This window comes from Coenobita brevimanus, chromosome 39, assembly GCF_032717465.1.
Source record: "Coenobita brevimanus isolate Jiangsu-jjx chromosome 39, ASM3271746v2, whole genome shotgun sequence".
NCBI lineage: Eukaryota > Metazoa > Arthropoda > Malacostraca > Decapoda > Coenobitidae > Coenobita > Coenobita brevimanus.
Genome location: NC_136992.1, coordinates 24130082 through 24155945, shown reverse-complemented (window position 1 = coordinate 24155945; position 25864 = coordinate 24130082). Strand labels below are relative to the sequence as shown.

The 25864-nt window shown below is 42.3% G+C and overlaps 1 protein-coding gene across 1 annotated transcript in view; it reads left to right on the top strand.

Moving 5' to 3' along the window:
* The window catches only part of Cnep1r2 (CTD nuclear envelope phosphatase 1 regulatory subunit 2), a 53700-nt gene that overhangs the window by 2446 nt on the left and 25390 nt on the right, over positions 1–25864 (top strand). Inside the window, exon 2 of the mRNA XM_080270037.1 lies at positions 5977–6015. Coding sequence (XP_080126163.1) covers positions 5988–6015 — 28 coding nt within the window. The 5' untranslated portion in view covers positions 5977–5987. The remainder of the gene's footprint in view (positions 1–5976; positions 6016–25864) is intronic.

Here is a 25864-nt window from a genome sequence, read left to right as displayed (position 1 = left end):
AGGGGGTTGATGATAGCCAATACCCTCTTCAGGCACAAAATGATCCACAGGTATACATGGCAAGTGATGAGAAGGGTGGGTGGTGAATTAAATGAAAGGAAGGCAATGATTGATTATGTGTGTGTGGATGAAAGGATGCAAAGATGTGTAATGGATGCAAGAGCATATAGAGGTTGGGGGAGTGGACTTTCTGACCACCACCAAGTGGTGGCCAGAATCAAGGTCCAAGCTAAATGGAGAAATAGAAGAAAGGAAGGTCGGGAGGAAGGAGTAGATGCAAGGAGAGTGGAGAGGTTACAAGGTGATGAGAAAAAGGTAGAATATAAGAGAGAAGTGGAGGAACCATTAGGTAAATATGAATTGGAGCAGATGGGGGACGTGGACATTGTGTGCAAGATATTCACAGAAGAAATATGTGCAGCATGTGAGGTGGTGTCTGGGGTGAAGAAAAGACAAAAGGGGGTGCAAGGAATAGCATGGTGGAATGAAGAGGTGAGACAGGCTGTGGCACAAAAGAAGAAAGCATATAATAAATGGATGAGAAGTAGAGGTGTGGAAGAAGCTGATAGACAGAAGAGAGAGTTACTGTATATGCAGAGAGGAAGAGAGAGATGAAAAGATTAGTAAGAGAGAGTAAGAAGAGAGTGGATGAGGAATTTGGAAGGAATTTGAGTGTAAAGTGGAGGGAAATATAAGAAAATGTTCTGGAAAGAGGTAGAGTTAGACAGGATGGCAACGAAGTTAGAAGGGGAGTGAAAGATAAAAACAGTAGATTACCAGTGGAGAAGGGAGAAAAAGTGAGCAGATAGAGAGAACACTTCAAGGAATTGTTGAACATAGGGAATGAAAGTAATACGAGTATAAGTGGCTGGGGAATGGCTGAGAGAAGGAGGGAGGTGAGAAGACAGGAAGAAATCAGTAGGATGGAAGTAGTGGAAGCAATGAAGAAAGTCAAAATGGGGAAGGCCCCAGGAATTGATTGAGTGTGTGGTGAAAGGCTGAAGCATGGGGGAAAGATAGTAGTAGGGTGGATGTGGAAGATGTGCAGATTGGCCAGTGAGGAAGGTAGAGTCTCGGAGGATTGGAAGTCAGGTATAATTATTCCCTTGTACAGAGGGAACGGGGAAAAAGAAGTGTGTGGTAATCATAGGTGCATTTATCTTCTCAGTGTACTAGGAAAAGTATATGGAAAGATACTTATTGACGGAGTTAGGGAAATAACAGAGGAATTAGTTGGAGAAGAACAGTGAGGCTTTAGGGAGGGAAGAGGTTGTGTATATCAGATATTCATTCTTAGATCTTTAGTGGAAAAGTTTCTGGAGAAGGGAAAGGAGTTGTATGCGGCCTTCATGGATTTGGAGAAAGCATATGACAGGGTGGATAGACAAGGATTGTGGAAAGTATTAAGAATATATGGAGTAGATGGGAAGTTGAGTGCTGTGAAGACTATGTATGAGGGTGCAAAGGTTGCAGTGCATGTGAATAGTGAAATGAGTGAATTTTTCTATTTGAAGGTTTGGTTGAAACAGGGATGTGTCATGTCTCCATGGTTGTTCAGTCTGTAAATGGATGGAGTTATAAAAGAGATACAAGGTAGGGCAGTGGATGTTGGAGTGGCCCTAATGAGAGAGGGCAGTGTTTGGAAACTCCCTGTACTGTTGTTTGCAGATGATACTGTGTTGTTAAGTGAAGACGAAGGGGAGCTGCAAGGCTTGGTGGATGAGTTTGGGAGTGTGTGTAAAAAACTGAATCTAAAGGTGAATGTAGGGAATAATAAAGTTATGATCTTCGAGAGAAGTGAAGTCAGTGAATGTACAGTGAGGTTGGATGATGAGGAAATGGAAAATATGAGTACAGTACATTTAAGTACTTGGGTAGTGTGATGAGTAAGGATGGAAGTTTGGAGGGTGAAGTGCTTGGAAGGATACAACAAGGAAGGAAGGTTGCCGTTTTTTTTAAAGCAGTGATAAGAAACAGGGAAGTGAGCATGGAAGTGAAAAAGTTACTACGGTACATGACAGTATTGTGATACCAACTCTTAGGTATGGAAGTGAAGCTTGGACATTGTTGGAGGGACACAAGTCAAGAGTGAGGGCAGTGGAAATGAGTACTTTGAGAGGAGCCTGTGGAGTCACATGGAGAGACAGACTGACAAATGAGGATTTGAAGGAGCATTGTGGTGTGGATGTGGATGTGATCGGAAGTGTTAGGAGAAACACATTGAGGTGGTTTGGCCATGTGGAGAGGATGGAGAGTGAGAGACTGATGAGGAGAGTTTATGTGAGTGAGGTGGAGGGGGAGGCCAAGGATGAGATGGAGGGATGGAGTGGAGAGGTATATGAGAGAGGGAGGTGTGAATTGGGAGCAGGGCAGTGAAATGGTGGGGGACAGGATGACTTGGAGGTAATATGTTTGTGGCCACCCCATATGGGATTAAGGCGTCTGGCAATAGATAGATAGATAGATCATATTGTGGTGAACATAGCTGAAGTGGTCAGGCAGTCTGGGCTGCTTCTGGCTTTATCGGACTTTTTCCGTTATACAGGTATACTCGATATACAGTACCCCTAAATGCAATACTCAGGCTTAATGATGGGGGAATATCACCATACCCTGCCCAACGATAGCCAAACCACGGTTTAACGATGGGTTATTATTTATTTATTTATTTATTTGTTTTTTTTACCAATTTTGATTATGTTTTAGACTAAAATTGTGTATTTAGGTTGATTGAGAAACTGTTTTTAGACAGATTAATGTGTTTTAGCCGTAGGTGGGAACATTGTCATTTTGGGGTACAGTTTACTAAGCGTGATTTTTTCCTGGGAGGAAGGTAGAGTCCCGGAGGATTGGAAGTCAGGTATAATTATTCCCTGTACAAAGGGAAAGGGGAGAAAGAAGTGTATGGTAATCATAGGGGCATTTGTCTTCTTAGTGTAATGGGAAAAGTATACGGTAGGGTACTTATTGACAGAGTTAGGGAAATAAGAGAGGAATTAGTTGGAGAAGAACAGGGAGGCTTTAGGAAGGGAAGAGGTTGTATATATCCAATATTCATGCATAGATCTTTAGTGAATAAGTTTTTAGTGAAGGGAAAGAAGTTGTATGTGGCCTTCATGGATTTGGAGAAAGCATATGACAGGTTGGATAGACAAGGATTGTGGAAAGTATTAAGAATATATGGAGTAGATGGGAAGTTGTTGAATGCTGTGAAGAGTATGTATGAGGGTGCTAAGGCTGCAGTGCGTGTGGATAGTGAACTGAGTGAATTTTTCTCTTTGAAGGTTGGGTTGAAACAGGGATATGTCATGTGTCCATGGCTGTTCAATCTGTATATGGATGGGGTTATAAAAAAGATACAAGGTAGGGCAGTGGATGCTGGAGTGTCCCTAATGAGAGAGGGCAGTGTGTGGAAACTCCCTTACTGTTGTTTGCAGATGATACTGTGTTGTTAAGTGAAGACGAAAGGGAGATGCAAGGCTTGGTGGATGAATTTAGGAGTGTGTGTAAGAAACGGAATCTGCTGTAAAGGTGAATGTAGGGAAAAGTAAAGTTATGATCTTCGAGAGAAGTGAAGTCAGTGAATGTACAGTGAGGTTGGATGATGAGGAAATGGAAAATGTGGGTATGTATAAGTACTTGGGTAGTGTGATGAGTAAGGATGGAAGTTTGGAGGGTGAAGTGCTTGATAGGGTACAACAAAGAAGAAAGGTTGCTGGTTCCTTGAAGGCAGTGATAAGAAACAGGGAAGTGAGCACTGAAGTGAAAAAGTTACTACATGATAGTATTGTGATACCAGCTCTAACGTATGGAAGTGAAGCTTGGATGTTGTTGGAGGGACACAAGTCAAGAGTGAGAGCAGTGGAAATGAGTTATTTGATAGGAGCCTGTGGAGTCACATGGAGAGACAGACTGACAAATGTGGAAGTGATGGAGCATTGTGATGTGGATGTGGATGTGATAGAAAACGTTAGGAGCAACATACTGAGGTGGTTTGGTCATGTGGAGAGGATGGAGAGTGAGAGACTGATGAGGAGAGTGTATGTGAGTGAGGTGGAAGGGGAGAGAGGGAGGGGGAGGCAAAGAATGAGATGGAGGGATGGAGTGGGGAGGTATATGAGAGAGGGGTGTGTGAGCTGGGAGCAGGGCAGTGAAAAGGCGGGGGACAGGGTGACATGGAGGCAGTTTGTTTTAGACCACCCTGTATGGGATTAAGGCATCTGGCAATAGATAGCTAGATAGACGTACAACCTACTGGTACCCCATTTTGCACACATTAATTGCCAAATATATTGCTACTTTTATTTAATATTTACCTTTTGGTAGTTATTCTTACCATCCATGTTTTTCAGGTTCATAAGATTGTCAAATGTCACCTTTTGGCTTTACAGCACTGTATATACAGAAGCTGAAATTGTCATTCTCAGTCTGTATTTTCCTCTGGTTATAGCCAGAGGTGTTTCCAGACATCTGAAAATGATCTGATCTTGAATTTGTCACTTAATAATAAAATCCTGGAAGAATAACTTTTTTGCAGACAAATAGCTTTTGGTTCTTTCATCTTTACTAAAAAAGAAAAAGAATAAAAAAAAAAAAAAAAAAAAAAACGCATTAACAAATATTGTATAGTACAGGTAGCCCTTGTTCTAGGGGGATACAGTCTAGTGCAGTGTTTCTCAACTGGTGGTCCATGGTGACTTTTTGGGTGGTCCACAGATTGTTCACTATATTTGGTATTAAACTGGAGGTTGGTGCATATAGCCTATTTTTAAATTTATTGAAAATGAAGTACGAAAAATTTTATCAAAATAAATAATTGACCATTCATTTTATTGTATTATTCTTATTAAAAAAAATATTTTTCAAACCAAAATGTTGTTTGTCTATGCTTTATTTATCATTACCGGTACTCAAAAATGAAATGGTCCATGATATTTTTTTTTAATTGGGCTGGTGGTCCGTGGCCTGAAACAAGTTGAGAACCACTGGTCTAGTGTATTAACTTATGCCTGTATAGTCAAGTAATATGATTATTTAAGGGTAACTGGCAGGTCAGCTTTACAGTAGAGCCTTCAGTTTGGTAAGGTATTGTATTAGTTCATTTTTGCTACCTCCATGCTGTTTTTTTCAACTTGAGAATGATATTGAAGAGATTAATGAAGGTTGTGTCTAACTCCTCCCTTTTGGAAAATCTTTAGCCAGGTATAATCATCTAAAGGTAGCAGACAAGAATGTAAAAACAGATGACTCAACAACAAGAACTTAACCTGTGGTGTGCAACAACCCATTAGAGTCACCTCTGAGAGCATGCTACAGACCTTACATCAGCAGTAATTTTAACACACCATGAAGTTTTTTGTAGGAGCAGCATCAAGCAGTTTTTATGGATTAATAGGCTTTCTGTCATCTGTCATCCTCACCCCTTAGGCTGAACCCAAAAACAAAGTAATTGCTAGGAAAGAAATTCATGCTTTTCCTGATCTATTTACTATGGCACTAGCACCCAAGGAAGGCTTATATTTTTTGTAATAAACGTGTTTTTTATAATAAAATTTAATTCAAGACTGGTAGTGACTGTGGGAAGAGAGGGAAAAATTAAATTACCAGAAGTATCACTTCATGCTTGTTATAGCTTACCAGTATTTGAGTAGTTGGCAACTCACAGGAGTGTGTCCCATTCTTATACTGTAGTTGCTGGTTTCCTGCCAACTGAGAAATTTCTAGTCACAATAACTCTGTAACTAAAGTGAATGGAACAAAACTATTTCATGGGTAGTTGTGTACTACCATTTCCATGATAATGATGATGATAATGATAATGTACATTTGAAATCATTTTACGCTGATTGCTATATTGGCTATTTTGCTGCATCACAGAGCCTGTGTTGCAACCTCCCTGCTGCATTCCACAGGTTAACATATCCTGCTTGATTTACAGTGATGTTGGTGTAACTGACTATATTATTCTTTTCACAGATCAGGCAGCCATGTCTCTGGAGCAGACAGCATGTGAAGGTAACTGTTGGGCTTGAGCAACTCCTTCTGTTGTTGACTTTGTTGCTGTTGAAGCCCAGTCTGTATGGCTGAGCAGATGTATTGCCCTCAGGTACATAACTAGTTTTATGGGGCTGTCCTGCAGGTACAGTACAGCACTGTACAGTACATGCACGGTGTAGGAAACTGGCACCCCATTATGGTAAGCAGCACCTCATGTATCGGACCAGGATCCTTCATCATGGTCCGGTGCAGGGAAATATGTGGGGATTTGGCTCCACCTAAGGTACACAGCACCACCACTATAGTCGTTCTATTGTATGAAGGCAGTTTGGGTGGGGCGCTCTGGGACCTCACTCTGTTAGCTCTGTTGCCACATCGTCGCCACACACGGGCTCTCTCTCTCTCTCTCTCTCTCTCATTTATATTAACTACTACTAATTGTATTTTCTTTATTTTCTCTCTTGTTTTCGACTTTTTTTCCACACCACCCCTGAGGTAAAAGTCTATAGGTTTGTGTGTTTTTTTTTTTATAGCTTCCATGGCGGGAGACTGACCGAGTATGACTCGCTCACGCAGGGCTGTCCCTCGTGTCACCACCTGACAACGTCGCAAAAGCAACGCTGACAAGTCTTATGAGATTTATACTATACTATAGCTTTTTTATTGAATTACATCTATACAGAGTGTTTAAAATTCATTTATAAGTAGTTACTAGCTTAAAATAGGAGAGTGAGAGAGAGAGAGAATGAGCACAAATAATTATTACACGTGTGTCGGCGGCAATGTGACAACAGAGCTAACAGTATGAGGTTCCAAGTCGCCCCACCCAAACTGCCTTCATAAAATAGAACGACTATAGTAGGCTTGATGTCGGCACCTGCATCTCCTGTTGATAGGGAGGTGGGGGTCAGGTAGTTAGAGATTATGGTCTTCTGTTTGACAGGACACAAATTCAGTGTTAGGCTCAGGCAGGGAACACTGTGATGCTGTGATTTAATTTTCTTTAAAAAGGACTTTATTAACCTTTTTCAAAATCCTCTGAAAAGTAAAGAAAAGAAAGAAAGCACCAGTCTTAATTGAGACAGCCTTATATTATTCATGATGAACAGTTAGTGCCAGATTGGCAACATATGAAAATATATGCCATGTAGGAGGAATATTGGACTGTTGAGAATGGGCTGTCATGTCTGTGTCCAGTGATACCAACAAAAAAAAAGAAGAAGAAGCAGATGCCAGCAAAGACTTGCATGTACAAAAGGCCTCTTCAGTGAGCCGTCCATGTCCACGGGGGTTAGGGAACATAACTCCCTGCACATGAAGAAATCTGCTAATAATTTTTGCCCACCAAAAATGACCCTCTTAATCGTAAAATAACTACTTGATTGCCTAAAGCCCCTTTCAGAGCCCCAGAACATGATTAGACCTTAGAATCCATCTGTTAAAGTGTATTTTGGTGATTGTTATGTAACATAGGTTGTAAAATCATCCCAAAATACACATTAAACTGGTGTATATATAAATTGTTTATTAACCCACAAAGAATCAGTGTCATGAATAAATAAAAGCTGATTGTAATTTGAAATAAGGGAGGATAAAGAAATTATGAATTGACATTGTAGGGTTTCTGCACTGATACTAATCAGAGTTATGGTGTATCGTGTACAGTATTACAGGTAGTTAAAGGAATTTTTGTAAAAAATAGAGTAAAACTACACTAGAGGTTTTTGACCTCTGTATTCTGGGATAACTTTCTTTGGCCATTAGCTCCCCCATAATAACTCTATCGCCAAATGGCTTAATCCCAGAAGGGGTGGTCTTAAACAAATGACCTTCATATCACATTCTCTGTCACCAGGCAACCCTTTCTCTATCCCACACCACATTCATTCATATTCCTCACCACTCCATCCCTCCACCTCATTCTTGATCTCCCTTTCCCCCTCTCTCCCTCCATGTCTCACTTGCCTACTCACACTTCATAGTCAGTGGCTCTGTGTTTGATGTGAAAATGTTGTGCATGTGATTGTAAGTTTTGTTATATGTAAGAAAAAAATGATTAATGAAATTACCCACACAAAGTTGGCAAATTGATTAGTAGAGTTAGTACATGTACACTTAGCACACTTTGCATGAATCCCTTCAGTTGCCAGCAGTCTCCCTTAAGCTGAACATAGACCCATTGGACTGGAGGAGTTAGATAGAGCCTTAACCCCTTAACTGCAGGGCGTCACTTTCATGACGCTTGGGAGCAAGGGATCATACCGCGGGGCGTCACTTTTGCGATTCTGTGTTATTTTGAATACGCCCAGGCTTTCAAGTGGTAGCTTGTATCATTTTTCAGTACTGCCAATGTCCAACACTAATCAGCACTCCTAGTCTCATCTGTACTCCCATCCATTGCTGACAATTTAGCCATTTCTCCCCATTCATGACTCCCCTTCCTACCTTCCCTCCATTACCCTCTCCTCTCGCCTGCCCGGCCGTGCTACGCTAAGTAAATCTTCCCTGGAATTTTCCACTGATTTTATCCATTGAAATAAACCCTATGCCCTATTCTTATACTAAATAATATATACCAAAAAGAAATAAAGTAAGTGAGAGTGCCTTACACCTGGAATTGGCTAATTATCACCTGACAACACCTCACGTGCACTCGTTCGCTAATTTTCGCCGTTTATTTCCCCTTGAAATATGCCGTATAATCTATTCTCGTACTAAAAATATATATAAGGAGGGAAGGGAGAAGCCTAAGTGATATTTACATTCACCTGGAACTACCTAATTTATAATGTATTGTCTAGATTTCCTGCCAATCATTTCACAGCTATATATTAGCAGGTCTCAAGAGGCTGACGTTGGCAGTAATGCATTCTCCCTAGGTAGGCCACCCCGGCCCACCACTGTCAGTTTACTGTTGTCTTTCAAGGTGAAAGTATGTCGGATTCGCTCCTGCTAACTTCCGCCGCTTTTTAGCCCTATGCAAAGGGCCCTGTGACCTTTACCTCCCTACTAAACCTCGTGTGGAAAGGGGTAAAGGGCTGACAATTGATAGAGAGTGACTACGATCTTTCTGTTTAGTAAAACAGTGCAAGTGGAATTGTAAATAATGTGTAAACATCAAGTGAAAGCAATGAATGTAAATATAAGTGAACAGTGGAAAATAGTTTTATAAGTTACTTCAAGTGACAGTGCATAACACAGTGTAAATAAAATAGAAATGTAAATAATGTAAATAAAATAGAGAACATAAACAGAAATGTAAATGAGTAGTAGTATAAGAATATGAGTATATATACTAGGAGTAATGAAAGTGAAAGTTTCACTCTAGCATGTATGAATACTATGAGTTATGAGAATGAAGGTGAAAGTGACATTCACTCTCAGTGCTAGTATACAGGACGAGAAAGTGAATGCTACGTATTTTACTGAAAGAGAAATTGAATGCCTACAGTGACAATAAATTACTATTACTGAAGGAAACTTATGGATAAAGACTAGATATATATAAGTGTTATATAGTATTAGAAATATAAACTATGAGTGTTTTTTTGAATAATAAATGACAAAACACCAGCGGCGAACGATCGGAAGGAAGGTCATATGCCCTCGTAATTTTCATTGCTTTCACAGTGTTTTTTTATTTTTTTGGAGTATGGATTCCAAACTATTTGAGAATCATAGAATAGTGTTTCTAGTGATAATATCAGGCTTTGGTAATCACATTACGGGTTGTCGGGAAGTGTAAAGTGGAGACTTCGTTACCCAGCTTCAGAGGTCTCCACAAGTCGTACGGTACTCGACGAAGGCTCAACAAACACCCCAGGAGAAAGCTTAAGGTATGTGCCATAAGCAGATGTGATTTTAATATTGTAGGACTAATAACTGATTTTTGGCAAATATTTTTAGAGAGTTTGTCGGAGCGCAAATATGCCCGCGGGAGCCGCAAGAAAAAGCAAAACAAGCCCACGGTTAAGGGGTTAAGAAATGCTTTCAGTGTGAGAGGCCTATCCAAAGTTGAATGATGATTGTCTGGTAGCAGCAAAAGTAACCAGTTAGGATGTCACCCAGATTCAAGGGTTTAAGTCTTTAAGATGAATAGGCTGGACCCTTACTATAGGCCAGCCAGTGATGTGTATGAAGTTGTGTAACGAGAGTTAGGTCAGTTGCTAAGATATTAGCTGGGGCAGAAACAGCTTACATGGTGCGGTCATATGCAGAGAATAAATGAAGCTTGGGTTGAAGTTGTTGCTCCAGGCTCATCTGGACAGCCCAGGGACAGAGTTGAGGGACATTGTATAACTAGGTAGAAAGAGCTGTGTGGTAATGTTAGTACCACCACAAGAAGGCATCCCTCGCCACATTGTTGGAAAGGGAAAAATTGTGAGTGAATTTGAAGGTGAGAATAGGCATTGTAGGCCAAGAAGAAGGTGACTGGATATTGCCGTGAGTGTGTGGGAAAAGAAAATGAGATATGATAGTTGGATCAAGTTGAAATGGTTTAACTTTCCATTTTTTATCTTATCATGACAGAATGACTGTATGGCAGGTGAACAGTATATGAAGTGCATTTATACAGAAAAAATGTATGCTGTTATCTATACCTGTGAGGTAGGGCTAGAATTCTGGGGGCATGAACATTAATAATATGGTCCATTTCATTGGGCATACTGTTAACAGTTCTTACACATTTGTACTTTCTCTGTCCATGTTTATGGATCCCTGCCTTACTATCCTTAGGTGGGAAACAAGGTCAGAATGATGATAATGACACTCCACAAATATGCTTCACATGCACCAAGAAAAAAAAGTACAGTCATTCCTCCAATGTTGCGAGAATATGGTCGACAAAAACCCTCGCAAAATCAAAATTCGCAAAATTGAAACAATTAAATATATGAATTATAGGCAAATAGGTCGACATCACCCCGAGGTAAGCACTTTTTCCCACTCTTTCTCTCGACTCCACCTCTTAATTCTACGATGAAAAATGAAACAAACATGAACTGATGTACTGTACAGTAATATTAATAAGAAGACATCATAGGTAAGAAACATTAAAAAAAAAAAAAAAAAATGCATTTACAGTACACTGATGTGAAGACTGGCATGGTGTACAGGACTGGTGGCGGGGCGAGGCTTAGGTGCGGCTACTGTGGCCCCGCAGGGCCTACGTCATCACTATCACTATCGAGAGATATATCCACATCTTTGCTCTGTTTTTTCTGCCTCTCTCTTGAATCCTTCGAAGTCAGAAACGTCACTGGGGTCATCAGAATAAAAAAAGTTAGGGATGCTAGGATCGCGGCTGCTTGGGGAGGGGTGGCAGGGCGGCTGGTTGATGGGGCAGGGTCGCTTGGGATTCTCATGAATTTTGTGATTAGAGACTGCTTCCTCTTGTTAACCCCATCTCTGTGGAGGTCAGCATAAAAGCGAAGGGCCATGTCAACACCGTGGCATGCTTCCTGAGCCCTAAATTGGACACTTTCGATGCTCACAATGGTTTCTTTCAGCTGGTCGATGACGGCGAGGATATTGGCCAGGTTATGCATCGTTAATTCTCTGCGTGGTTGTGGTTCTGGTTGCTCTGCTCGCTGGTTGGCTAGTTCATCTTCTTCGTAAACTCTGAGCATTGTGGTCATGGCACTTTCTTGTTCTTCTTGTTCTATCTCCCTCACTTCCTCAGCTGTAACTTCACGGCACCCAGCAACTGACTGTGCTGCTGCCAACACTGCCCTTTCAACCTCTTCCACCTGCTGAACCTCGCTACCTGGCTTTTTAGGGCAAAGGTGGGGTACCAGACAATGCCAGGCATGGTTGATGGTGGCCTCATTTATTTCCTTCCATGAGGCAGCAACAAATTCTAAGGCCTTCTTGATAGTAAATTGCCGCCAGAACTGCCTTACTGTCATCTCTGGGGTAATGGGTCCATCTTCCGGGGCTGGGGCAGGGTCAGGCAGTTCTTCATGTGGCAGGGGGTCATCCATATCCAGGTCTCCATGCTCATCCTCTGCCTCTATCATCCTTATTTCCTCATTAGTTTCATTTTTTTCTCTGAGGTAGTTAAAAAGTTTGGTGCGGCTGAAGTTTTTCAAGTTTGATATGATCTCCTGATCAAGGGGTTGCACGAGAGAGGTGGTGTTTGGGGGCAGGAAAATTATTTTCACATCTGGGTGAACATTTGCAAGGTAGTGTGGATGGCAAGGGACATTGTCCATCAGAAGGCACACTTTGAAGGGAAGCCCCTTCTGATGGCACATGAGACGAGCATCAGGCACAAAATGGTTCAGAAGCCATTCCTTTATGATGCTGGATGTCATCCAACCATTATCAGACTGGTACCAACAAAAATCAGAGATGCTTTCCATGCTCCTTACATTATTATAGCACCTTGGATGCCTTGCCGTGTGAACGATCACAGGTTTCATTTTGCAGGTGCCTGATAAATTTAAGGTCAACATGACTGTACACCGCGACTTGTCTAGTTTTTTCCCTCTTGCTTGTTTTTGGTGTTTAGCAGTGTAGGATGACCTTGGCATGGCCTTCCAATTCATGCCTGTTTCGTCTAAGTTAAAAATTTGGTCTTTGGTGTACCCTTCCTCCTCTATTATGCCCCTCAAAACATTGGGAAAGAAGTTGGCTGCTTCGTAGTCAGCACTGCCTCGCTCGCCACTGAACCTGATGTGTTTAAACCCCTTCCTTTTGAGGAACTGGCATAGTTACCCACTCAATGCCTTGAAAGGTTTTGTTGAAGGATTTATGGCTTTTTTAAGGCACGTGTGATAGAATATCTTTGCCTGCTCCCTTATATGGCGCCCATCTAATGCAACCCCTTCCTTTTCCTTTCTTTGTATGTAGTGAGCAAAATACCTTTCCATTTTTATTGTAGATAGATAGATAGATAGACTTCTTTGTTGGCCACCTGCATTCTGCCATCAAATTGAGCACCTCCATAGTTCTTTGCTGCTTGCTTGATTTGTTCACTGTTCTTTAAAATAATTCTCACTGTCGATTCACCAACACCAAACTCCTGACCAATAGCAGAGTTACCTTTACTTGCTTTTTTCCTTTCAATAATTTTCAATTTGATCTCCAAACTTATTTTCTTGTTTTTCTTACCCATTGGTGCCATGATAACACTTATGCAAGGTTAGACTGCTGGGATATTGCGAGGAGTACCATGAAATTGTGAGGTCAGTGACCTTGATTGGGAACAGGTGCAAACAAACATGGCAGGGTGGCAGACCACTGAACTAGGAGGCGCAGTACGCCTAGTGAACCATGACGTCACTACTCCGCATGGCAAAGTAGTGCGGGAAGACGACTCTCCCACCACTCAACCTGGCAAAGTGTGTGATCGCTTGGAAAGTTCATAAATTTAAAAAATACATGACTTTTGAAATTAACTCAAAATTGGTGAATCGCAAAGTTAAAATTCACAAAGTTGAAGGATGTACTGTACTCCCAATCAAGAAGCACATGAACATGACAGGAATACAAGTTAACATTTCAGTCGAAGATGCATCCCACCTTAATAATTTTATGCTGCCCCATCCTTCATTACAAGGAATAGAGACAACAGTTTCATAACTTTACACAGACTGCTCCTTCGCCCAACTCTTGACATCACATACACACAAACACATAATAGTCACTGCCATCCTAAACCTACAGTCCAACAACATCCTTAACCCGTGCAGCCCCGGTAACTTTTGGACCTTGGAAACCCCCCAGACCCGGCAGATTTTCGACCTCAGTTTTTTTTGCCTAAAACCTCTGCTTTTGATGAGAAACAATGGAAAACAATCTTTAACCCCTCTGTGAGGCAATTCAGAATCCGCAGACATGCCCCGGGAGGCAAAAGTTTCGGGAAATTTGACATGTCATATTTTTATGATTTATGTGTTTGGGATGATGGATAATGATGAAATATCAATAAAAATAATAAAATAAATATATTTTACCTACCCATTACTGAAATTACAGCTGATGAAGCTGATGAATGCAGTATGGGTAATCCATGAGGATGCCGCAGAAAGTAAACAAACAACTTTTTTCTATCTGGTGTTTTCACTTATAGTTTGAACAGAACATTCTTTCCTTATTAGAAAAACTTATTTCTTGCTTCTGTGTACAATTATTTTCAAAACAGAACTTGTTTCCATATTCAAAAAATTGTAATTTCAACTTCTGAACTTTACTTATGCTACCAGTAATTATAACAGAACTTATTTCCTCTCATTCAACAAAACTTTTCTTCTTCTTCTTATAGTTTGAACAGAACATTCTTTCCTTATTAGAAAAACTTATTTCTTGCTTCTGTGTACAATTATTTTCAAAACAGAACTTGTTTCCATATTCAAAAAATTGTAATTTCAACTTCTGAACTTTACTAATGCTACCAGTAATTAGAACAGAACTTATTTCCTCTCATTCAACAAAACTTTTCTTCTTCTTATAGTTTGAACAGAACATTCTTTTCTTATTAGAAAAACTTATTTCTTGTACCAAATAATCAAGAATTTCACCATCAAAAAACAGGAGAAAATACTCCATTTCAGAACTGTTTTTGTCTACTCCAGCGCCCCTTGTCACTCCACTGTGAGTTGCATCAAATCTATAGCAATTTGGTATGAATCTATCACCATTTGCCCAGATAAACCCAGATCCACCAGCACTACCAATACCACCAGGCCTACGGGGAGGGTCACACACCCTGGGATCATCATCATCACTTAGGTCTGAATCATCATCACTCTCGTCACTCACGGGAATAAATCCATCACTGTCACTGTCTGCCATCCCCTCACTGTCACTACCACTCTCCTGTGCCATCCCCTCACTGTCACTACCACTCTCCTGGTCATCACTATCGTACTCCAAACCTGGCGATAACTTACGTTTCACGCCAGCACTACTCACTGATACCCCTGAGGTTGACGGAGTTTGTGTATCACTGTCGGAAAATCCTTCAAAATCGGTGATGTCATGCACTTCCCTCTCTTCATCAAGTCTACTAGTCACTTCAGAGTTCTGCAAATTGCTGTCCGGTTCTGCCATCTCATCTGAATACTGTGCTCAGGGCGAAAAGTGAAGACTTCCCTCTAACTCCACGCTACGCACAATCGCGCTGCCTAACCTCCGCGCGTTGCAGACGTGAAAAAAAAAATCGGTCACATGTACTGTTATTACAGCATATTTTTGAAGGATTTTAGGCATATATTTGTTTGTAGAAAATTATCTTATGGTTTATGAGTCATTTTTAGGTAATTATTTGAGCATAAAATGCGAAAATAAAAAAAAAATCCACCCTAAAACCCGGTACATTTGTACCAGCAGGTTTGTTTACATATGACGTCAGAGCCCAGACCCCTCTGAGTGCAACGTGGAAGGTTGGGGGTATCAAACGATGCCACCCGTTGCCTGAGGCTCTTTTACTCAAAAGTCCCGACCCGGAATCCATCAAGAGAACCCGTCTTAAGACCCGACCCGGACTTAAAGGGTTAAAGTCCTCACCTGGGCCAAGAAATGCGATTTCTTAGTACCTCCATGGTGATGGAGTTCTCTGTGAAGGCCCACTCTGCGCCCTCATTCTCCCAGCCTATGCTGTGACTAACTGTACCAGATATGGCTAAAACACACAGGGAACATACAAAGAAGATTATTGCATAGAAATTGGTAAGTCTTACAAGAATACAGTAGGTTACATACAGTATTATAGGGTATATATACATATTTGTACTGACAGAACACAGAAATCGGCAACTGATCACTTGCTGTACTGACTGTGTGTGTGTGTAATTCACCGGGTCGGTCAGGATCACTTGATGGGCGTGGTCGTCAGCTTTTTACCCTCCCGGAAGGGAGCTGAGAGCTCATATAGTCCGATCTAAGGGCAAGGCTGTGACCTTCACACACACACACACACACACACACACACACACACACACACACACACACACACATCCCCTTGCTCAAGGGGGACAGTAACCACCCACTTCATCAGTGAAACTTTTCGCAACCTGAGCGAGGCGCGAACTCCTGTCCACCAGTTGGCAAGCGAGAACATTACCACTGCACCAGCGAGCGGCTGTGTGTGTGAGTGTGTGTCTTTTCCACTTACATTCTACTGTTTAGCACTTTACACAATAGCTAGAATATACAGTGCTCGTCAGAAGTATTCAGCGTTGTCCGCCGGGCGCGCAATACTTTTGGCCCAAAAAGAATCACCCATTTTTGGGGGTAAGAATTGAGCCACAAGTTTGAGCTCCGAGCATGACGTCACGGTAGCCTGAGGCCTTCTGACGCGTTGGTTGGTTCCCGCCTCAGTCGCCCACGGGCTGCCTGAGAGAGAGGAACTCCGCCGAGTGTCCCTCTCAAATTGCGCCATTTTTTACCGAGTGTCCCGCAGTGTTTTGGCCTTCAAAACTTTGTTATGGCACCTACCCGTGAACTATCGAGTGAAATCATATCCCAGATCATTGCTCTAAAGGAGGCAGGCCACCAGACAAAGGAAATTAGTGAATTGGTTGGTGTGGCACGATCGACAGTGCGTCGTTGGTGTGCGCGGTTTCGGGAGGAAAACAGTGGTGAAGTTCCCACAAAGAAACCGAGGTCTGGTAGGCCTAGGAAAACTTCCCCAAGGTCTGTTAATGTTTTAAAACGTGCAGTGGAGTTTAATCCTTGTGTGAGTGCAAGGAAAATTAAGGAGAGCAACCCGGAAGTGTTTGGTGAGGTGTCAGTGAGAACAGTGTCTCGTAGGGTGCATGAGCTTGGTTACACAAGTCACAGGCCTGTGAAAAAGCCTCTTCTCTCTAGCAGCCAGAGAATTCGTAGGCTTGCCTTTGCTAATAAATATCTAAATTGGGGTGAGGAGCAATGGTTGTCAGTGTTGTGGTCTGATGAGGCAACGTTTAATGTTACCTGTAACAGAGGAGCATGCAAAGGTAGTGACCCACTTGACCCACGGTATGTAGAAAGCACAGTTAAACATCCTGATTCACTCATGGTATGGGGTTGTTTTTCAGGGAAGGGTTTGGGGAAGCTTGTTGTACTTCCCAAGAACCTCAGAGTGAATCAGGATGTTTACCTGGAGCTTCTGTGTGATCATTTACCAGACTCCTTCGAGCTAACAGGTGCACGAGTGTTTCAGCAGGACGGTGCACCTGCTCACAAGGCCAAATCGGTCACCAATTGGCTTCGTGACTGCGAGGTATCATTCATGACAGACTGGCCAGGAAATAGCCCAGACCTCAACCCGATTGAAAATCTCTGGTACCTCGTAAAGAAGAGTCTCCAAGGGAAGGACGTGAGCTCTCTGCCTAAGCTGGAAGCCGCCATTCGTGACTCCTGGGACAAAATACCCCTCCAGCACCTCAGGAGCCTCGCCCTTTCACTTCCAAGGCGTCTCAGGTCCGTGAAGAAACGTAAAGGCTACCCTACGAAGCACTAAAGGTAAATAAAATGCATTATTTATATGTTTTTTCAATGCTGAAAGGTTTGTTTCTCAGGAGGGACGCAGGGCGCCCCATACTTCTGACGAGCACTGTATTTACAATGATTTACAATTATTTACAGCGTCATATAGCACAACTACACACATTATTAGTAGTGCTGAAGGGTGTGGTACTCTTTGAAACAGGGATGTTAGCATAGTCCTACATTGCACTCACCACACTGGTATCGCGTGTCTTTTCTCTGACATGCTGGCCTTGATTTAGAGTTCTTGCACACATGACACGCTGGGAATAAGCACGGTTCGGTGTTGGGGGAATGGGTTCGGGGAAGTGACGTCCAGAGAGTCACATGGGAGTCTGTGCGACGGTGGGTGTGCTGTGGTGATGGTTGGGCCTGTCCTTAGCATTCTTTGCAATTATCTCCCTTGCCAGTTCCCTCACATACCCCTCAAAGGTCTCTGAGATGTTCGTGGTCATTGTGTGGAGATAGTGCGCTTTGAGGATGGTTATGTTGAACAGGTGACAGAATAGCTTTTTGTACCACTTCATCGTGGTCGTGGCACAATCCGTGCTTGAAATCATGGAGTCAGATTGATCAACCTGCCTCATGTTGATGTTATATGCCATGACTGACTCCTGTTTCCAAACAAGGTGCCTCTTCTCTGTACTGTAATCAGTGGACTCTGTGCAGTTAACCAGGGGGTGGTGTACCATGGACAAGAGGAAGACTTCTTGATTGTGGTTCCAGGCAGTTGTGAGGATATTATTTGACTTGAAGAAGACCACGTCCTTCTTCTCAAGCTTCCTCTCCATCCTCATCATGTGGTGACAGTTCCTCTTGACAGTTCCGCACATTGCAGTCTCCTGAAGGTGGAGGTACCGAGTGAGAAGAGGGCTAGTGTACTAGTTGTCTAGGTAAAAGACGTGACCACGATGAAGGTACTGCTCGGTCATTGTTTTCACCACGGCCCCCTGAGAGTCCTATACTTCGACCTTGTATGATGTCTGTCTGTGCGCCTGTGTACAAAACTGTGTCTTGCACATAACCAGTCTTAACAGTCACACATCACAAAGATCTTGAACCCGAAACGGTGTCTTTTGATGGGTATATATTGTTTGAAGGAATTGTTCCTCTCCACAATATGAGACTCGTCTATGACAAGGTCTCTGAATGGATAAAATAAGGAGCTGAACTTTTCCCTAAGATGATCAAAAACCATACGTATCCTCCTCATTTTATCTGTGTTATTTACTTTGCTTGGGTGATCAGCGTTGTAAAAGTGGAGGCAGCTTATTATTTGCTGAAACCTGTTACGATCCATTGCCTTACCATATAATGGTGTGCTGACTAATGGGTCCATAGCCCAGTATGCCTTGACTTGTTTTTTTTTCACAATACCCATCAAAAGCACCAGGGCCAAAAATAGGTACATTTCACCTGCACTGAGTGGATAATCATACTGCTTGCTGTGCTCACTCTGGGTCCCTTCATGCTCGCTGGCTTGCACCTGGCTTTGTGCGTAGGTGTTTGTTTGTACACAAATCTCCACAAACTCAGGGTTGAAAAATAAATGGAAAAAATCCAACCTAGAGGACCCAGCATTCACGCCAGGTGCAGTGCAGCCTGACCTTGAAGCCTCCTTGAAGGAGTGATTGATGGGAATAAAATCACTCCCATCTTCCCAGACCCAGGACACGTCCTCTTCATCGTCATCTCCATGACCCCCGTCGTCGCTGTGGGGAGAACAATGGGGAGGTGATAGTGGTGGTGCAGGTTGGGGAGGTGGAGAGTGGTGTCCTTCCCCACTTGCACTCCTCTTCCCTCTCCTTTTTCCCTTCCCTTTCGCTTCCCTTTGCTTCCCTTCCCCACCACTAAGATCTGTGGGGAGGAAGCGTGGGAAGAAAATGGGGAGAGGAATGGCTGTGGTTGAGCGTGGGATGTGCTGGGCTCAGCGTATGAGGTGCTGGGCTGTGGTTCCTCCCCATGTGGTTGCCCAGGTGCATCTTGCCTTCCCCAACCACTCTCACTTTCTCCCGCCTGCCTGCCTCCAACACTCTCACTTTCACTACCCACCATTCCCCCAACAATTTCACTTTCCCCAAACATAGAAATAAGGGCTGACCTTACACTTTTTGGGACTTGTTCATCACCTCCCTGTGGGGAAATCCTTTCTCTCCCCAACCAGGAATGCTTACGACGTCCTTCCTCTTCATCCTTGTCGTCGCTCTCACCTTCGTCTTGAGGTAGGAGAGAGGCCTGTGAATGTGCATGGGGTGCAGGAGGTCCTTCCCTAGCCATGCGGTACCCCACATTTCACCTTCCTTGGGGAAGACACATCCTCATCACTACTACTGGATACTTTCTCAGGCAGCACATAATCTTTGTCTTGGACATCATCATCAAGTGGGGAATCACTACTACCTGTAAAGGTGTCCAGTAGAGTTTGTATAGCCTTGGCGCGCCATGTCCGTTTTTGGTCAGTGCAGGTAACAGAGTGGATGAGCGTGCGGCCTGCGTGGGTCACCGCCTAGTGGCAGTTAGAGGAAGGTCTGACCTGTAAGCCTGCCAAAAATCACCCGTGAATTTTGAAAAAAATGGCCGTGACAATTTGCAATTCCAGGACTTTAATTCACGTCTCTGGGGCTAGCCGTGAAAAAACGTCAGGACATATATTCATGTCTCCGGGGCTGCACGGGTTAATGAACCCAAACAAGATATTTCATTCTCAGAAACTTCCTGTTCCAGAGAGACATGAGTGCACCCAGGCAGGGTACAGTGTGGTCATCACCCTCCTTTACTTCAGTACTAACACAAAATGTAACTGCGGAATAAGCTTAAATGCCAGTCGTTGCCAGACTTTGCCAGTCTGTGATCCTTTGGACAAAACACAATAACTTCAGTGGCTCCCATCGAAGTCTTCATTTGAAGAGGCAAACGAACTTCACCTGACTGAGCATGTTTGATATATAGTTTTAACAAGTTTTTTAGTTAAACACCGAGAAACATTTTATGCAAATCACTGCATGCCCAAGTGAATTGAAAGCACATTGTTACATGTTACTGTTAAATCTGCATTTTTGCTACCAAAACAGTAGGAGGACAAAAGAGACTGCCTGCATCATGAAACTGATTACTCTTTCAGTGTAATACTTAACCCCTTAACCGCGGGGCGTCACTTTCGTGACGCTCGGGAGCAAGGGATTACTTTTGTGATTCTGTGTTATTTTGAATTCGTCCGGGCTTTTAAGTGGTGGCTTGTATCATCTATCAGTACTATACCTCATGCCAATTATTTTGGCCAGGCATGTATGGCAACACTGTTCCCACCGAGATTCTGATTGGCTGGAGGTGTTTGTTCGATTTCGTTGTTGCTTAGACCGATACTCTCTTTATTATCAGATGTGATACTGAGTTTGTCGACAATACAATCGTCAAAAGCAATAAGAAATCCATTATATACTTAACAGCAATGAAATCTGCGTAGAAAGATAGAAATATGAGTCAACAAATTATTATAACAGTCCAAGTCAAGGTCAGCATTCGAACAATTCCTTTAAATCGCCGACACTCGATAAAATTACAGAAAATTAAGGAAACCTGCTTAATCTAAGCGCTGGTGTAACACATTTAAATTTTAAGATCAGTCCGCACCCTTAAATCGTGCCACAACTCTGAATAATTAAAAATTCTGATGAAAAGACGAGTTGTGTGGGGAGGGAGGTTTGAAAAAATTGCGAAAATCAAAGTAGGCTAAAGGAAACTATTTCATTACATCTCCTCTATTATCATAGTACGGACTGGACTTAAAATTTAAATGTGTTACACCAGCGCTTAGATTAAGCAGGTTTCCTTAATTTTCTGTAATTTTATCGAGTGTCGGCGATTTAAAGGAATTGTTCGAATGCTGACCTTGACTTGGACTGTTATAATAATTTGTTGACTCATATTTCTATCTTCCTACGCAGATTTAATTGTTTTTAAGTATATAACGGATTTCTTATTGCTTTTGACGATTGTATTGTCGACAAACTCGGTATCATATCTGATAATAAAGAGAGTATCGGTTTAAGCAACAATGAAATCGAACAAACACCTCCAGCCAATCAGAATCTCGGTGGGAACTGTTGCCATACATGCCTGGCCAAATTAATTGGTATGAGGTATACCAGTGTCCAGCTATACTCAGTTCTGCTAATGTCACCTGTACTCCCATCCACTTTTGACAATTTAGCCATTTTTCTTCTGTCCTTGACTCCCCCCCCTCCTTACCTCCCCTCCATTACCCTCTCCTCCCGCCTGACCAGCTGCGCTGCGCTACACAAATGCTGGACGGATTTTTCCACTCATTTTATCCATTAAAATGTGCCCTTTGCCCTATTCTTATACAAAATTATATATAAAAGAAAGAGGAAAGGTAATTGATACTGCCATACATCTGGAATGGGCTAATTGTCACCTAGCAACACCTCACGTGCACTCGTTCGCTAATTTTCCCTGTTTATTTCCCCTTGTAATATGCCGTATGACCTGTTCTCATAATAAATATTTTTATAAGAAAGGAAAGGAGAAGCCTAAGTGATATTTACATTCACCTGGAACTACCTAATTTATTATGTACTGTCTAGATTTCCTGCCAATCATTTCATAGTGTATATATTAGCAACTGTCACCACGCTGACATTGGCAGCCCTTCACTGCCCCTAGGCCACAGCATTCAGTTTACTGTCGTCTTTCAAGGTGAAACCACGTCGGATTCGTGCCTGTCCAATTCCGCTGCTTTTTAGCCCAATGCAAAGGGCCCTGTGACCTCTACCCCTACTAAACCTCGTGTGGAAAGGGGTAAAGGGCTAAGTGACTGCTGTGCAACGTGAACTGGTCAGTTTATCAATGATGATGATGGACAGTGACTATGATCTTTCTGGTGACTTTAAAACAGTGCAAGTGGAAATGTAATTGTGTAAACAGCAAGTGAAAGCAATGAATGTAAATATAACTGAACAGTGGAAAATAGTTTTATAAGTTACTGCAAGTGACTGTGCATAACATAATGTAAATAAAATAGAAATGTAAATAATGTAAATAAAATAGAGAATGTAAATAGAAATAGAAATAAGTAGTAATATGAGAATACGAGTATATATACTATGAGTAATGAAAGTGAAAGTTTCACTCTAGCCTGTATGAGTACTGGGAAAATGAAAGTGAAAGTGACAGATTCACTCTCTACGCTAGTATACAGGACGAGAAAGTGAATGCCTGCAGTGAAAATAAACTACTAGTACTGAAAGAAGCTTATAGATAAATATTGCATATATAAATAAGTGTAATAAAGTACTAGGAATATAAAGTGTGAGTGTGTTTATAAATGATAAATGACAGCTCCGCCTCAGAATACCATCGGGGAACCAGCACGGGAGGAAAGCTCGTATGCGCTCATAATTTACATTGCTTTCACAATGTTTTTTTTTTTGGAATATGGATTCCAAACTACTTGAAAATCATAGAATAGTGTTTGTAGTTATAATATCAGGCAGTGGTAACCTTTATTACGGGGTATCGGGAAATGTAAAGTGGAGACTTCATTACCCAACTTCAGAAGTCTCCACAAGTCCACCGGTAGATGACGAAGGCTCAACAAACATCCCAGGGGAAAGCTGAAGGTATGTTCCATATGCATATATAATTTTAATATTCTAGAACGAATAACTGATTTTTGGCAAATATTTTTTAGAAAGTCAGTCGGAGCGCGAATATCCTCGCAGGACGCGCAAGGAGCGCAAAAACATCCCCACGGTGTAGGGGTTAATAGCTTGGAAAGCTGCATTGTAGTGATAAGCTGTTTTTGTGTAACCCCAGTCTGTCCGATTGAGCAAACCCGTCAGATGCAGGCAAGCAGTCATTCCTGCAGGGGCTGTCCCGTGTAGTGAACCAGTGTTTCCTCGTGGTAGACAGCGCCTCACAGCTGCAATGCGTGGGGATTAGTATGGAGGTTTGACTGGCGGATAGACACCACATTTATGTCTCCATTCAGTTTACAGGGGCACCATATAAGGCTCCACTTCACCTTATTTTTTATTATATGGTTATCATCCATCATTAAAAGTGGTTTCGTGAGTTAAAAGAAATCATTTGGTGTGTCACTCAGTGTAGAACCTCTTGAAATGGAAAGAAATAGTGAAAGGAAAGATGGGAGAATAGGAAGAGAAAATAGCAGACACAGAAAAAGAATGATAGACATGAAGGAAGACGTAGGCATCACTACATTAATGAGTGGATGATAGGCACCTCCACCTACCACCATGTAGTAGAAGCATACAGGCAGTCATTATCCTGTAACTTCCCATTCTCATTCCAGACTCCACCTGGCTCCTCTCTCTCATTGTTCTATGGTAAGTGAATCACTTGGAAATTCTTGAGATTTATCCAGCACTTGCCGCCAGGAATGCCATACACCAGATAATTAATTATTATTAGTGACAAGCCAAATGGTTTCCTGTACACCAGGAAACCATTTACTATGCTGGGTGGTAACCATATTACCAAATTATGGCACCTGTTGGTTTAGTGGGTAATTAAGGTGCTCCAGTCGAATTGAGCCTGTGTAGGTGTATATCCAAAGGGTGGTTGGGGTTTATTTCTTGCAAAATGCCACTCAGGGATGAATGAGGCTGGTCACTCCCATCATATATGTCAGGACCAACTTGCCTAGCCCCGGGCTCCTACGCTCCTCATGGGGCGACACAGGATTGGATGATAGATAGGTAGATAGAAAGATAGGTAGATTATTATTATTATTATTAGTAGTAGTAGTATCATTATTACTATCATTATTATTTTCAAACCTTCCTGAGGTGAAAAATTATGAAGTTCTGACCCCAGTGAATCCAGATAAATAAGATTACTCCATGGCTTCTCTGAGATTTACACCATGGCCCCCACTTTGGGAACTTCTGTACTTTTCTATGCCTTCATTGTTTTTCAGCCTCTCTGAGTGTAAGTTATACACCACATGCATGTCACTCAACTTACATAACGTAGTGCTTCACCATAACTGTAACGAATGATCTCTGGCCACCTGGCTGAAGTGGCCAATTTAATGCTGTCCTCTGGGTTGGTGTCCCAGCAACAACAATGCAGTCATGCTCATAAAAGGTGACCCACCCACTGTTAGTCTGGTTCCATCATTTCTGCCTGTCAGTCACTTTGGGGTGAGAGAGAGGGAATGGGGTGGAAGTGTTGTGGTTGGGAGGTGAGAGATAGGACTTTTAACATCACACCATGTTGCGGATCGCAACATGGAATGTAAGGGATGTGAATGATGAGATGAAGAGAGAGAGATTGTTTAGGTGCTTGAGGGTGCGAAAGTAGATGTATGTGGACTTACTGAAACTAAATGGAGAGGAGAGAGTGTGAGAGAATGGGAGTATGGATGGGGTATATGTGCAGGAGTAGGTGAGAATGAGAGGGCAAAAGAAGGAGTGTGTGTTGTTGTGAGTAAAAGATGGAAGAAGAACATAAGAGAGTATGGATCAGGTGGGTCAAGGATTGTGTGGGTAAGATTGAAAGTTGGAATACAAATGTGGGCGATTGTGTGCGTGTATGCGCGAATGCAAGATCTTGCAAGCAGAGTGAGAGGAGTGTTCTGGACAAATGTGGAAGTGTGCATGGAAAATTTTGGAAGGAATGAGTGTTTTTGATCAGTGATATGAATGGTAAAGTAGGGAATGTGAAGGTGGATGGAGTAGTTGGTGAGTGGGGTGTGCCTTCTGAGATAGATGAGAATGGCAGTGTGTTAGAGGACATTTGTGCCAGGAGGGGGTTGGTGTTAGTCAATACCCTCTTCAGGCACAAAATGGTCCACAGGTATACATAGCGAGTGATGAGAAGGGTGGGTGGTGGACTGATTGAAAGGAAGGCAATGATTGATTATGTGTGTGTGGATGAAAGGATGTGAAGATGTGTAATGGATGCAAGAGCTTATAGAGGTTGGGGGAGTGGACTTTCTGACCACCACCAAGTGGTGGCGAGAATCAAGATCCAAGTAAGATGGAGAAATAGAAGAAGGGAAGGACAGGAGGAAGGAGTAGTTGCAAGGAGAGTGGAAAGGTTACAGGAGGATGTGAAAAAGGCAGAATATAAGAGAGAAGTGGAGGAATGATTGGGTAAATATGAATTGGAGCAGATGGGGAAGTGGAGGAATGATTGGGTAAATATGAATTGGAGCAGATGGGGGACGTGGAAGGTGTGTGCAGGATAATCACCAAAGAAATACTGTATGTGCAGCATGTGATGTGGTGTGTGGGGTGAAGAGAAGATGAAGGGGGTTGCAAGGAACAGCGTGGTGGAATGAAGAGGTGAAACAGGCTGTGGCATAAAAGAAGAAAACATACAATGAGTGGATGAGAAATAGGGG